Source organism: Sinocyclocheilus grahami, unplaced genomic scaffold (assembly GCF_001515645.1).
Source record: "Sinocyclocheilus grahami isolate Dianchi unplaced genomic scaffold, SAMN03320097.WGS_v1.1 scaffold230.1, whole genome shotgun sequence".
NCBI classification, from domain to species: domain Eukaryota; kingdom Metazoa; phylum Chordata; class Actinopteri; order Cypriniformes; family Cyprinidae; genus Sinocyclocheilus; species Sinocyclocheilus grahami.
Window position 1 is genome coordinate 305,736 of NW_015505409.1, and position 14,013 is coordinate 319,748.

General features: G+C 37.6%; 1 protein-coding gene across 2 annotated transcripts; it reads right to left on the reverse strand.

The window, feature by feature from the left end:
- Positions 1-2,004: 2,004 nt before the first annotated feature.
- LOC107597233 (type-2 angiotensin II receptor-like) lies at positions 2,005-13,558 on the reverse strand. 2 transcript variants are annotated; one of them, XM_016288204.1, is made up of 7 exons: positions 12,152-13,558; positions 11,229-11,294; positions 10,722-10,796; positions 10,483-10,553; positions 8,549-8,649; positions 7,337-7,394; positions 2,005-3,712 (listed from the first exon to the last, which is right to left on the reverse strand). In XM_016288204.1, exon 7 carries the CDS (start codon positions 3,665-3,667, stop codon positions 2,570-2,572), a length of 1,098 nt encoding a protein of 365 aa, XP_016143690.1. In that variant the 5' UTR covers positions 3,668-3,712; positions 7,337-7,394; positions 8,549-8,649; positions 10,483-10,553; positions 10,722-10,796; positions 11,229-11,294; positions 12,152-13,558; the 3' UTR covers positions 2,005-2,569. The 2 variants fall into 2 exon arrangements, with proteins under 2 accessions (XP_016143690.1, XP_016143689.1); XM_016288203.1 differs by lacking the exons at positions 7,337-7,394; positions 8,549-8,649; positions 10,483-10,553; ... (1 more) ...; positions 11,229-11,294; positions 12,152-13,558 and adding an exon at positions 5,759-6,351.
- Between the last annotated feature and the right edge of the window lie 455 nt (positions 13,559-14,013).

Below are 14,013 nucleotides of genomic sequence, written 5' to 3' on the forward strand. Positions count from 1 at the left end.
AAAGACACATACAACTACACATAGCTCACCTTCACTCAACTATGAATTTGTTTCCTTGATGTAAGATAATAATGTCTATGTTGATATTTGTGTGTATGCGTGGTCTTTGTCTGCAGTCCAGCTTACAGTATGAGTGTTCAGGAACACTGTGTTCTGTTCTGCTGTTGAAACAATGACAAAGTGAGACAAATGGGGTGCGCCGAAGACCCTCTGATCTCTTTAAGTTTATAGGTACAAAACTAATCTATCTGCACAGATGTACACTACAGTGTGCTGTGTATTGGCTGGAACAGAATACCTGCAGGAATTTATTAATAATTTCCTTTCAACAGAACAACAAATGTTGGATCACGTGCACACACACACACACACACACACACACAATCACGTTCCAGAAAGTATCTGTAGTTTGAGGCTCATATGCCCAAATTCAAGCTGGCTGATTCTGGATGTCATTCTTCAAATTTAAACATCTATAATTAGTAGCCTCAACTCAATTTCACAGTCAGAATCGAAAAGATTAATATTTTGGTCATTTTTGGAATATTTACAAGGACAACATATCCAGGTGGGTATTTTTCATGATGCTCTAGTGCAGTGGTTCTTAACACTTACTGTCATGCAGTTGTCTTTGAAGGCAGATTTTAAGTGCACTAATAGTAGGTGTGAGGATCACCAGGATTAAGTGTGTCACAATTCTAAGTACAATGAAATTTTACTCTTATTGCTAGACTTAACGTGTGATTATAAAGGTTCCTAAGTGTTAAGATTAGGTCTCAGCTTCTAAATTATTTAAGATTGCTAGAGAGGTATCCTAACCTAGTTAGGAGTAACTATATGGCAGCAAAGAGGTGGAAACACACACTTTCCAACAAAGATATGTATTGCAGTTATATGATATGGAGTTGATAAAATGATACAAACTTGATCGTCAAGAGAAAGTTTATGCATGCGTGTCCAGATTCTTAACTATTATGCAACAACCACCCTGGCTCCTCTTTATCAACATTTTTCATCAGTCTAAAAACTTCCTCCCCCTGAATGCTTCATCAACTGAAAAGGTCTAAAATCTGGTTCTTGTCTTTATAAAGAAACTGAAATTGAAATAAGTATTGACAGATGAGACCACTGATGTCTGATCATTTCTTAGACCGGAGGTTTAGGGAAGACCTTGCGTCATTGGAGCAAATGATAAGTATTTAAATAACAAAGATAACAACAGTATTCATGAACGTGAGAAAAAAAAACATTACAGAGAATGTGTGCAGCAACTGTGCCTACAGGGAATGGCGGACCTTAGAAAATCAAAATGAGAAACATGTACTACACTTCTGAACTATTGCTAAACCTCTCAGAAACAGACACTAAGCAGGTTCTTCCAGATTCCTGGAAGAGCTGAAGAACTATTGTTGGTTAAGTAAGTGCATTACTCCAGTTGGTGTTCAAAGTGTTTTAGATGACCCTACATGACTTGAAAGGTGTGTCGATCTACATCTGTTCTAATGTGCGCTAGCTCAAGGATTTACTCTTATGATCTGTATTGCAGGCTATCGAGACAGCAGGCCTCAACAAAGCAAGATGCAAATTCAAATAACGGCTGTCATCATGATGTTGGTGTTTACAGGAGCATTAAGAGGTTGGAGCTCGCAGAATGTTAATGCGAAAATTAGGACAAGTGATGTTGTCCAGCTGATGGGCTAGCGTATGCTGTGAACTAAGGCTGTTTTTTTTTAATAGTAATTATTAACTATTTTATAGATGTCTGCTAATGCAGACTGGGAATAAAGTAGCTAAACACTATGCTGATGCACATAGGAACCGATTTAAGAATGATCTGTGATGTGTAAAATACTGAATGTTAACTAGACATTCATGTGGATATTTCCATTTTAAAAGCACACCTCTTTCAGTCAGAAGTTCATAGTTTCAGATGACAGTCTCATTCTTCTCACCATGTTGATTACAGACAGACAGACAGATAGATAGATAAGAACAAAACAGTGGTATACTTGCATCATTTATTGATGCTCCATTATAATAGAATTATAATTCAATTTACAATGGTTTATTATTTTAACAGCTCATGTTGCATTTTTGTGACTTTGTATATTACGGTTAAAAGATAGAGTTTTAGTCCGTCTGGCAGATTTCAGCCATATAAGACATGATTAACATTGTCTAACATTTGAGTGTTATATACAACTCTGATATTACCAGTAATCCAAATATTAAGACTGTACAGCTGTAATCAAAAACCTTCATTTATTTTTTTTATTATTTATTATCTATGATTTGTGCAGAAAATTCCTCATCCTGGGTAAAGTCTGATCAAAGAATAATATGTGGGCTATATTTCTACACACTGATATGTAACCAAATGTTGTTTATAGATGCTGGAGCTAATCAAAACCACTGCGTAATTAGAAACAAGACACAGCGACACAAACACAATTATAGCAACCAACAACAACATCTGAACTGATCATCCCAAACAAGTGGCAGTCCATGGAAAAGCACTTGACCGACACCGTCCTCTGCAGTTATAAGGTTGTAGATTCACCAGATTCCACTACGCGCTGCTCTGCTGCTCAAGAATCTCCATAGGCACGGTTTCTTTGAGGTCACTCAGTTTCCTGGAGAAGGAAGACAGTCTCGTGCTGATGGAATCTCTTTTCTGCGTCAGCATATCCCCGTAAAACTGCCACAGCTTCTCTCGGAAGTGATTTCCCACAAAACAGTACAGGAAAGGGTTTATGGCAGAGTTGGAAAAGCCGAGGCAGAGGAAGAACGGCAGGAGTTTATGGATCACTTGAAGCACCCAGCAATCCCAATCCACTCCCAGCTCCCCCAGAGCTCCGAGGAATGCCAGAACGTGGAATGGGAACCAGCAAAAGAAAAACGCCAATACCACAGCGACCACCATACCCAACACATGGACCAGTCGGGTGGAGCCTTGCTCCAAGTAGTTTGGGGTTGCCAGAAGGTGCACGGCGATTCGGCTGTAGCAGGTTGCAATGACGACAAATGGCAAGAAGAATCCCAGGGTGTTCTTTCCAAGAGTCAACCCGGTCTGCCAGTTGGAGTTGGGGAAATAAATGACACAAGCCGTAACGTTGTTACTGGGAAAAGTGTGTATGTCACGGAACACAACTGTCGGCAATGTCGTCAAAGCCGCCACGAGCCAAATGATGCCACTGACACATCTGGCCTGATTTATGCTCCTGCTGCTCTGAGAGCGCAGTGGGTAGACGATGGCATGATAGCGATCCACACTCATACAGGTGATGAAAAATATACTAGCGTAGACGTTTATCGTTACCAGACCTCCACACAGCTTACACATGACCTTCCCAAAAACCCAGTTGTAATCCAGTGAATAGTAAACAGCCCAGAATGGCAAAGAGCTCAGGAACAGCAAGTCCGACATGGCTAGATTCATCAGATACGTGTTGGCTACCGTCCTTCGGCCTGAACTGTGATACAACACGCACACCACCAGCATGTTACCAAGAAAACCTAGCAGGAAAATGAGGCTGTACAAAGTGGGGATCACTTTCTTCTGGTACTGCGAGGCTGAGGTGGATATGTAGTCACATGAGTTTGTCATGTTATGGTGCAACAAAGACACAGTGGGTGCAGTCAGGTTATAGGTAGATTCTGTTTCCATGGTGTTGATTATGCAGGATGATTCAGGAACGGGAGTTCTGAAGTTCTGAAATGAGAAAAAAAAGGGCAAATTCTCATGTGAAGCAGGAATGAAGAAACATGTTATTGTAGCATTGGGATAAAATGCAAAATCATCTATCATGCTCCATTTTTCTTAAACCTTCACTAAAACTTCTTGATCCCCTCAAGTAGGAAAATACAAGATTGTGAAACTCCTGAAAGTTAAGCGAAGAAAAAAAAATTAATAAAACGGCTATAAATCACAGGCTGAATTTAACAGCTTGCTATAATAAATAAAAAATGACAAAAAAATAGGAAAATGTCTCGAGTGAGCTGAAAAGCTCTGCGTGACTATCCATAAAATGGTCAAACCCTCCACAGACACTGAATCCTATTAAAGGAACCCGTCCCACGGTTGTGGACAGCCTTATTGTCTGTCTATTACGAGGCATAAAACAGAGAACAAACTCCCACAGTGTGTTGACTGTGGACAGTCCACTGGGACTGATGTTGCAGCATCCTCTCCTCTACATCTAGTTAGTGTGAGAAAGAGAAATCTGTGAGAGAGAAATGTGAGAAAGCGAGTGCGTGTGCGCGTGTAACCATAGCTCTGGTGAGTTCGGGTCCAGCGCAGATGTGTTTTATAGCTCTCTGCAGGCTGTGCACAATACATCTGGTTACTGTTAACATAGGCGTGGGGCACATGAACATATCGGATTGGCCGGGAAATCAGTTGTGGTGTTTGGGGGATTCAGTCCTGCTCTCCAATAGTATACTGTATATAACACAAAGTAGCAGGCCAGACATTCTTTTCATATTTTTCCAGGTAATGTATGCATAATTGGACAACACAAACACACAGGTTCTGAAACAAATATCACGATCAGACTACGTAACATAAGGTCAAATCCTCGAGCAACTGATGACATATTTGGCTGTTTGAAGTTTTTAGTTAAAGTTAATGGTAGTTATTCATTCTAAAATGTAAATATAAAATATCTGGCAAACCTTGAGTTTTAGGTAACACACAGGCTAAAGTTCAGGGACCAATTCTCACTATTAACTAGCATATGCATATTACTAGCATATTGGCTGTTTATTAGTACTTAAAAAGCACATATTAATGCATTGTTCTGCATGACCATATTTTAAATCCCTTAATCCTACCCTACACCCAATTAACAACTACCTTACTAACTATTAATAAGTAGCAAATTGGGAGCTAATTGAGGAAAAAAAATCATAGTTAAATGTTAGTTAATAGTGAGAATTGGAAAAGTGAGACTAAGTTTTAAAATGTTGAATATGTTACGAATCTGCTTACTATGCCTGTGTTATACAATACGAGAAAGCTTCTCATCATTCAAGTCTAACTGTCATTTATTAAGATTAATTCTGAGCCCTAAATAATGTTCACAGCTGTTGAAAATAATCCCAGTCATATTTCAAATGTTGCACATTCTTAATCAGAATGCTACGCCTGTCAAGCTAACACACTGTTTCTGTTTAAGTCATTGGAAAAGCTTGTATTTATCTAATAGAATAAAGGAGAAAGTAAGTATTTTTCAGATGCATATAACCGCTGAAACTATCTAAACTATTTCCTTCATATTTGGTTCATATTACACGTCAAATGAAACAGCAAAGTCCAAAACTAACCAGAGTCATTCTGCTCTCTTGAAAAAAAATGACATTTAAATTCACAATTCTATCTAATGTCAGCTAACTTTCCAGAAGTGCATATGCAAGTAAAATGAGATGCAATCTGGCTTTCTAATTTCTAACACATTGCAGAAAAGAAAAGGAATAACGTGCAAGACAATGTAACAAGAACAATGCTTTAGACTGCGCTGACATCATACGGTTTTCTTTCTGATAGTTTTTAGACATTATTACTGGAATTATTAAAAAGTTGATGATTATAATAATAGTTTGAACACTTAGGTAAAGCATCTCCTTAAACATTTTACAGCGATGCTTCTAATTTTACATGGGGATCTTAAGAAGTTAATTTAACTTAAAAAAATCCCATCATGATTATGTTCAAAACTCAAGAAAAAAAATGACCACAACACTTCGTAGCTCAGCATACCTTTCAGTTTCCGGTGCAAAAAGTCTTCAGTCTCTCCGAGGTGTCGCTAAACCCTTGGCACACGTTTCACGCTGAAAACCGAGCAAAAGAAAGCTTGCTTAGCCCCCAGCAGACTTTTCCATTTTGGAAGTGGAGACAATTCTCTGTGTAAGTATATGAGGGAGTAAACAGCCAACCAGATGTAGGATTTGCTCAAATATTTTTACGTCCACATTCGTCCACTGGGAAAAGGAGGGTGGAGATGGATGTTGTGTGTGTGTGTGTGTGAGAGAGAGAGAGAGAGGTGAAAGTGTTCATTTTAAATGCATCTGACTAGCAACTCTGTGTGAACACCAAAGTGAGAGGGAGAGAAACTCCATATCCAGGAGGAAGGATCCAGCAGTACACACACATACCTAATGACCTGAGAAATTAAAGACAGATGTACTACATTAGTGTTTTTTGTGTAGTATGTATATGTGTTGCAGTAACATTTCATCATCTTTCTCAGTGAACTATGCAGATGTTTGTGCATCTATCTTTTTTTTTTCTAATGTAAATTTCCTGCATTCCTTCTAAATGAGTGTTGGTTACTGGTCTCACAAGACTTTTGGGTTCTGCCTCTGTATGAATCGTGTCCTCTATCAAACATTTTATCCAGAGTGTGAAACCAGATAAGCTTCTTAAAACACAGGAAATTGAGAGACGTCAGAGGCTGCCCATTCACTCCGCTCTGTAGTTACCGTGACGACGACCCAGCGAGTGACCCCTCAGAGGTCACGGGCAGATGTGTTCTAACAATTTAATAACAAGGCAGATAATGATGTCTCAAATGAGCGGGGCTAAGATAACCTAAATTTGGCCAATTACGGATGACATTACCCAGAAGTGTGCGTGTGTTTACAAATCGGTGCTTCCGATTTCCATCCAAACAACTGAAGGGACAGAACATACTGTTTCTCCTACTGCTTTTGAGTTTCTTAGTGGCTGTCAAAACCAATGCCTGTAAACAATTTCTTTAATAAATCTTTGATCAACAGAAAACAATGTTGCAACAAAGGCTTTTTGGTGGGGTTGCGTGTTTAGAGCTATTATTGTTTCTCCTGAACCTGCTGGCTCAAACTCAGCCTCTGTTTTGAAGAAATACTAGTACTAGGAGGCGATTGGAAAAGGACTCTGGAATGCTGCTGCTGCCAGTAAACTCCAGCTGAGTTGATTCGTTTGGTATGGATAACTTAACATGATTGGAAGCTGAAGGGGGCACGATGTACAGCTGTGGCTACTTAAAATTACAACTTTTAACAGCAAATGTATAACTCATGAAACTGAACAGCAGCTGTTTTTACAAAGAAAACTGAATTTAACTTTAAAGCTGTATAAACATGTTCACTGACCATTTAAACTCCCCTAGCATTCATTACTGTGCACATAGTAGCTTAGCTTCATTTGATGACTTCACTCAACCATGGCCAGATATTGATCACCAAGAGGATACATATTAAAGCAAGTTCAAAATGTGTGTCATTGCTTGTTTTCTGGTGTATTAATATTGTTGTTGTTTTATTGTAACAGTGTGTGTGACATCCAGCGTGCACTTACTCAAATCCATATCCATCCTCCATCACTGAAACATGTCCCTCTTCTCAAACACTTCCTTCTGCCATCCATCAAGGGAGAGAGAGAGAGAGAGAGAGAGAGAGAGAGTTAACAAATCTTCATTATTCAGTCATACATTAATCTAAGACATGAGAAATTCTAAATGAGAGAGAGAGAGAGAGAGAGAGAGAGAGAGTTAACAAATCTTCATTATTCAGTCATACATTAATCTAAGACATGAGAAATTCTAAATGAACATTGAACACCGAGGGAGGGAGGAAGAAAAAAATATTTTTTTTTAAAAATCACTAAAACAATGACATGTTTGAAGTCAATAATAATTCCATGTCTTTGATTTGGTTTAGATTAAGGTCACATGCAGTTAGCCACATATGTTAGCAATGATTACTTCAGAACAACAGCTGAAAATTACTTTGTACTAACTGAGAAACATGTAAGAAATGCTTATTTTTTTTATTTTTTATTTTTATGTGACCATTGTTCACAAATGGCACTAATGTTATACAGAGATTTTGATGGACTACAAGAACTTGTCTGAGAAGAACTTCACTCTGATCTGAAGGACAGATTTCAGGTGAAAGGATTACATGCGCGACTCACAATACAAAGTCATTATAATTACTTTGACAATTTGCCAAACAGAAAGAAATGCAGCAGTTTCTTCAGAAGCCTTTTTAATTAACTTAAAGAATATTTCAAAAGGATTACATTGAAATGTATTCATTCTGAGAGAAAATGCAGTGCTGCCTTAATTTGTTTTGTTTGTACAAGCTTTTATCGGTTTCTTTTGGCCAAGCTCATTTATATCGCTAGGTTGTCCTCGCTGAGTCTGTTCATTTGTAAGGTGGCTCTCAGCTTTTTGTTGATCACAGTGGATAAGTACATCACAACGTCCTGTCTTTTAAGAATCTGAATTTACTTTGATCAGTTTTATTAATATGTGTTTAATTCGTGTTTCAGTGTGGTCTTGTCTGATTACTGTAGGTTCACATGGTTATTCTGGTCTCAGGTTTTAGTAATTCTGGACAGAATAAGCTCAGTTCTTGCTACCACAACGCTTTTTGGGTTTTGTGCCCCTGCTTTCAAGGTCTCACATTTTTGTGTTTATTTGAAAAACTGACACTTGTAAAACTTGATTTCATTTTCAAGGCTTATGATTTAAGCTTACTGGACTGCACATACTGTAGCACTGACCTCACACTGTGAGTCTTGTTGTGTCTTGTTCACTCTGGATAGTTCTGGAGCTTTGGTTCATTTGTCTTTGGGTCATTCCCAAAATGTGGTGGCTTATCCATCTAAGAAAAAAAAAATTTATATATATATATCAAAAACCAAATCTCATCAATTCCACATTAAACCTACCATGCTACATTAATTATGTATCATTCCATAACCATGCTGTTATCTTATTTCTCATTTCATTAAAGATCACACTAAATAATTATCAAGTCAAAAAAATAATTTATCATTAGCTGCCATGCCGTTTTCTCAGTGATATCACTCTTAAATCAAATTAGTTAGAACCAGTAACACCACTTACCATGTTTACGGTTTAAGAAAAATTATAATTTATCATCATTTACTCACCCTCATGTAATTTCTCTTTTGTTTGCAATAACACCACTGACAGTGAAGACTTTTTACACTGGAAAAATGTTCTAAGGGATTAAAGTAATTGTAAATATTATAAGATCATACTACTCTATAAGTTACAGTTAACGGTGTTTCAGAAAATATATAGTTTTCTATAAGAACTGTGTACATTGCGGGTTACTTGTGACTGTAACTTCAAGACTCCTCTAGAGAATTGTAGATTTTCACTATAAAAACACTAAATCTGAGGACTGCAAAAAGACACATGTACACATTGTATTGGGCTGAGAAAGAGCAGTTTCTCAGGCCATGAAAATCTCTGCGCTAAATACTCATAAAATGGACATTACATACGCAGCATAACTTGGAAACGTCAGCTCAATTTGATGAGCCAATGAAGCTTATTGAATGTGACAGCATCCTGGCTCAAAGGAATGAGCAATGGGTTTTAATCTGGCTGTGAAAGCTTTAAGTGAGAAAATAAAACACTTAAAGTACAAGTTTTAAAATACAAAATAAAAAAAATTGATAAGTTTTTTGGCACAGGCTACATAAAAATTAGGACTCTACACATATTTTAACATTCAAAGTACTAATTTCTAAATTGATCAGAAATCCTTTGAATATGTTTACACTTTGACATAACAAAAAGTCAACCTAAAAATAATCAAATGACTGCAGTCTCAGTGCTAAAAATAATATCTAAATAAATGCTAAAAATAATGTTCCAAATATTTTTGGAAATCTCCAAAATAAATACAGATAACAGAGACCGCAAGAAATGTGAAAGAGAGGGGCTGAGAATATACAGGATATTTGCATCCGGAACAAAACACTCAAAATCCCAGCGTTTCTTCTCCCTGATGGACAATGAAATGTCTGTGTGTGTGAGACCATTTAGAACTAATATATGACTGCTCTGTTTTGTTCAGTCATACAGCACTATATGAGACCTGTAAAAGCCCTCTAGTAAATTCTGCCATGGCACAACATCATGATTCAGCACAACCAGCTCATAAAAGTAGCTTGTCCAATGTGTCTACTAAAAAAAAGGACAGACATAAAGTCCTGAACACATTCTGTTCCCTGTCAAATAGCATCAGCGTCTCTCCCCAGTGACTGACAGAAGAACTCAAGAGAGAAAGGAAGAGAGAAGGGAGGAAGAGGAAGAGGAAGGGTCACAGAGGGGACAGGATGCTAGTTTGGGGGAGAGTCTGAAGGGATAAATTAGGAGCCAGCTTCAATGTACAGAGAGAATGAGTCACAAACCACCATCCCAGGCTCAGAGCTCAGCCCAAGCACACTAATAACAGACTTCAGTGTGTGAGAATGTGTTTGGTGGCATGTGTTTGAGTTGTAGGCAAAAAGCAAATTGTTGTGGAGCAAGCACCCATGATCTTCACTTATTAAACTTGTACGGTAATTTGACAAATATGTGAGTTGATTTGATCTGACATAACCACATCAAATAAACATAAACAAAGCTGAAAGATCATTTCTAATTAGCCTTTCTCAGGGTTTATTTTTTTTCTTACCTCAGGTTGGCAGTTCATCAGTCAGGCTACAGACTAGAGGCTTCTCTGCGTTTCATCTATGGTTTTAAATACTATAAAATAAAGAATATTTAAATATGTTTGTGGCATTTCACTGATTTAAAAAATGCAAAGAAGCATTTAACACATTACAAGTTATTGTAACTATATAAGTAAGTTAAATATTTTCTTTAAAAAGTAACAGTTTAAACCTGACCAGGTTTTTCAATTAATTTGCTTACCTTTTAATTCTTTGCCATGTCTTAGATTCATCTGCTGTATTTTCATGTATGTAATTTTCATGATGGTTTTATACACTATATTCAACAAAAGATATATTTTCAAAAAGATGGCTTATATTACAATATTAAATATTAAAATATAATATATACATTTTCTTAAATAAATGAATAAATCAGACACTCCCTGATGAAAGCACTGGATAAATCAAACTAAAGGAAAGAACATATACCAACATTAAATTGAATTTTAGCTAATAGGCCTACATTCATATTAAATCACTCTATGGGGTATGTAAGAGGTAAGTAATTATGTTTTGGTTATTTAGAACAATAACTACAGCGGAAGTCACTTCCAATAGCTGATACCCTCAACTGATTGACAGGCTGAACATATTACAACCTCCAGAAAACACATATCACGTTACTATCACTGGAACAACAGAGAATGTGGAATAAATGGTTCAAAGGTGATGACAAGCATAAAAAAATTAAACATGAGATCCTTACACAGACAGGGACAGGACCCTCGTGTTCCCTGCTCTACGATCTGACTCTGTAGTGTCTCCTGCTGTCCTGTAACAAACAAACACCCACAAATCAGTTCGTCGGCCACACAAAATGCCTGCGAGAGAAATTAGAAAAACAAAAGCAAGTCTAACAGTGCGGAAGACTGCAACTCTCAGTTCTGTCAATGTCAAATAGTAAATCAAATGACACAAATCATTTTTGTCACAATTGCCTTAGTATCTAGCCTACAGTGAGACAATCACAATATAGGGAAGATGGAGTCAGAGGTAGAGAGAGAATGAATGACTCAAGTACTTTTACAAGCGTGACTTTTTGTGTAGTCGAGCTACATTCTTCATATGCCTGTCAATATATACATGACACTATTTGTAATCGAATATTTGAAGAATTCGTGTGACGAACTCTGCGTGGAGAACAGGGTTGCCAGGTCTGCTAAACAAACCAGCCCAATTAGTACACAAAAATAGGCCAATTACGGCCAAAAACTAACCCAATCGGTTTCTGGGGATTCAAAACCTCCTTCCAGTGGGTTCCTAAGCTAAAAGAACAACCCACGGCAACAATGTGGACTTGGCAACACTCGTGGAGAAACATTTGGCGAAATTCCCAAGAACTTGACCGCACCTTTTGTCCAACTTAGCAAAAATCGGACCGGTACGATTTCATTAGAGTAAAGCACTTACATCACATAAAAAAAATTAATTAATTAATGCTTGAATTAAATTAATCTTGACAGTGGGGTGACAGTAACACAAAGACAAGCTAACATAATACATATAAAAAGACAACTATTAATAAAAAAAAATCCAAAAGAAGTTTCATTAAAATGTATCGTTTACTAGACCTGTTATTATACATTTAGAAAGGAATAAGAAGACAACTGAGACACAGGTAAACCTTACAGTAATAGAGGAGCTGGTGTGGTTTCATGTCACATATGCATCATGTTCCCTTGTGTTTGGAGCATCAAGGTTGCACATCCTACAGTGCGATTAAACAAGCAACTGGAATGAAATCACTGACATCCCCGATTACCTCCAGGCTAGATACTCTATAGACATGAGAGTAAACAATTTATGAGGATTTGCATGCATTCACCCTGTTAAAAAAGCATCAAGAAAATGACTAATAAATTATAAAATGGTGCAGCGAACAGGAGAGATGTTTAACTCAATGTAAATAGATAAATAACAGTTTTAACGTACAGTGCATAAAGCCATAAGCAAGGCTAATTGGTATCACTTTTTCACCTATGGTCTTACACAAAGGAAATTTTCGGTTTGGAGACAGATCTGCGTTTACCCTGGAAAGCTGAACGGATCAGACTGTCGGTGGAATAAAATTTGAGATTCTGACTAGATTTTATCCGAACCGGTCTGTCAAAATACTCTAAGCTTTACCATACTGACTCCAAACAAAAGAAAATAAGAACTTTTCATATGTGACAAGACAAAAGTTTAAATTAACTGAAAGGTCCAGGGCTGGTTTTCTAATACTTATCAGTCCAAAATGAACATGTGCCTGGGAAACCGGCCTATATTGAGTAAATCGGTGGATGTATTAAAACAGATTTTTAAATACTTGCCTCTCAGCTGCATTTGACACGTTTAATCTGCATGTATATATATTTATATATAACGAAAAAATAAGCCTCTCTACAGGTCCAAAGGTTCCAGCAAAAATCAGCTTTAGTTTAAAAACAGCATTAGTTTATTACTATAATCTTTTATCTGTTGGTTAAACAATACCTCAGACTGTGGAGGAAGAGACACAAGTCCCTTAGTGCTAAAATCCTCACATTCAGTTCTGATTCATCTCCCATAGAAACATTCAATCGCCGTTCTCCGTTTGTCAAATCCATGTCTAGTCCGAATCATTCAGGGTCACCCACCACAAGGCAAATGTCATGAGGTGCATTTCATGGAAGAAGAAGGTTCCCGGACCTAGTGCATGTCACATGATTGGTCTGCAAGCTTCCCTGATTGGCCACGGAACTTTAAGGTTTTTTGGGGAATAAGGCTTTAAGCGAGTTCTGTGGGTCTCCATGTGGATGGAGGGAGAATGTAGTGGTCATGGGGAACACTTGTGCTTTCCATCGATGGGAGGAAGACGGTTCTAAGGTCCCTCAGAGGTACGAGTGAGTGTGTTAGTTAACACTGATGCAGTATTCGGAGTGTGCGAGTTAATTAATGCTGTTCGTGGCACAGGCTTCAGGGCTGTCCAGTTCTCTGTGGAATGTCTCATCTGGCTGGAGGTTTGTTCTGGAATATTCCTGGTACCATTCCTGCAGACAATAAGAAATAATCTCTACACAAACATACCACTGCCTATCTGGAAATTCTTCTATTAAAAAGCGAGAATTTGGAGCCAAATATGTCACACTATAACTTTCCAAAACAGAACATGATATCATTGAAATAACTTTAGGTAGCATTTATTTTTCTTTAGCTAAACTTTCCAAGTTTCCACTTGGGCACATCCTTGTATAAACAGCTGTGTGATATATTACTAGGGGTGACCCCGAATAGTGAAGATTCAATGCTTCGATAGGAGGAGCCTGATTCGACTAACAATCTCACAGAAGAATATTCGCGGGGTGTTATGATCATGCCATTTTGGCTATAGGGGGGTGCTCAAATATCTGATTTCACATAGAACAAGTAGGAATTCTCCCAATAAGTTAATATACAGCCTGAAAAGAAAGAAGTATATTTTAATATTTTAACGTGTGTCAATAAATCCAACCACCCCTATAGATTTAAGT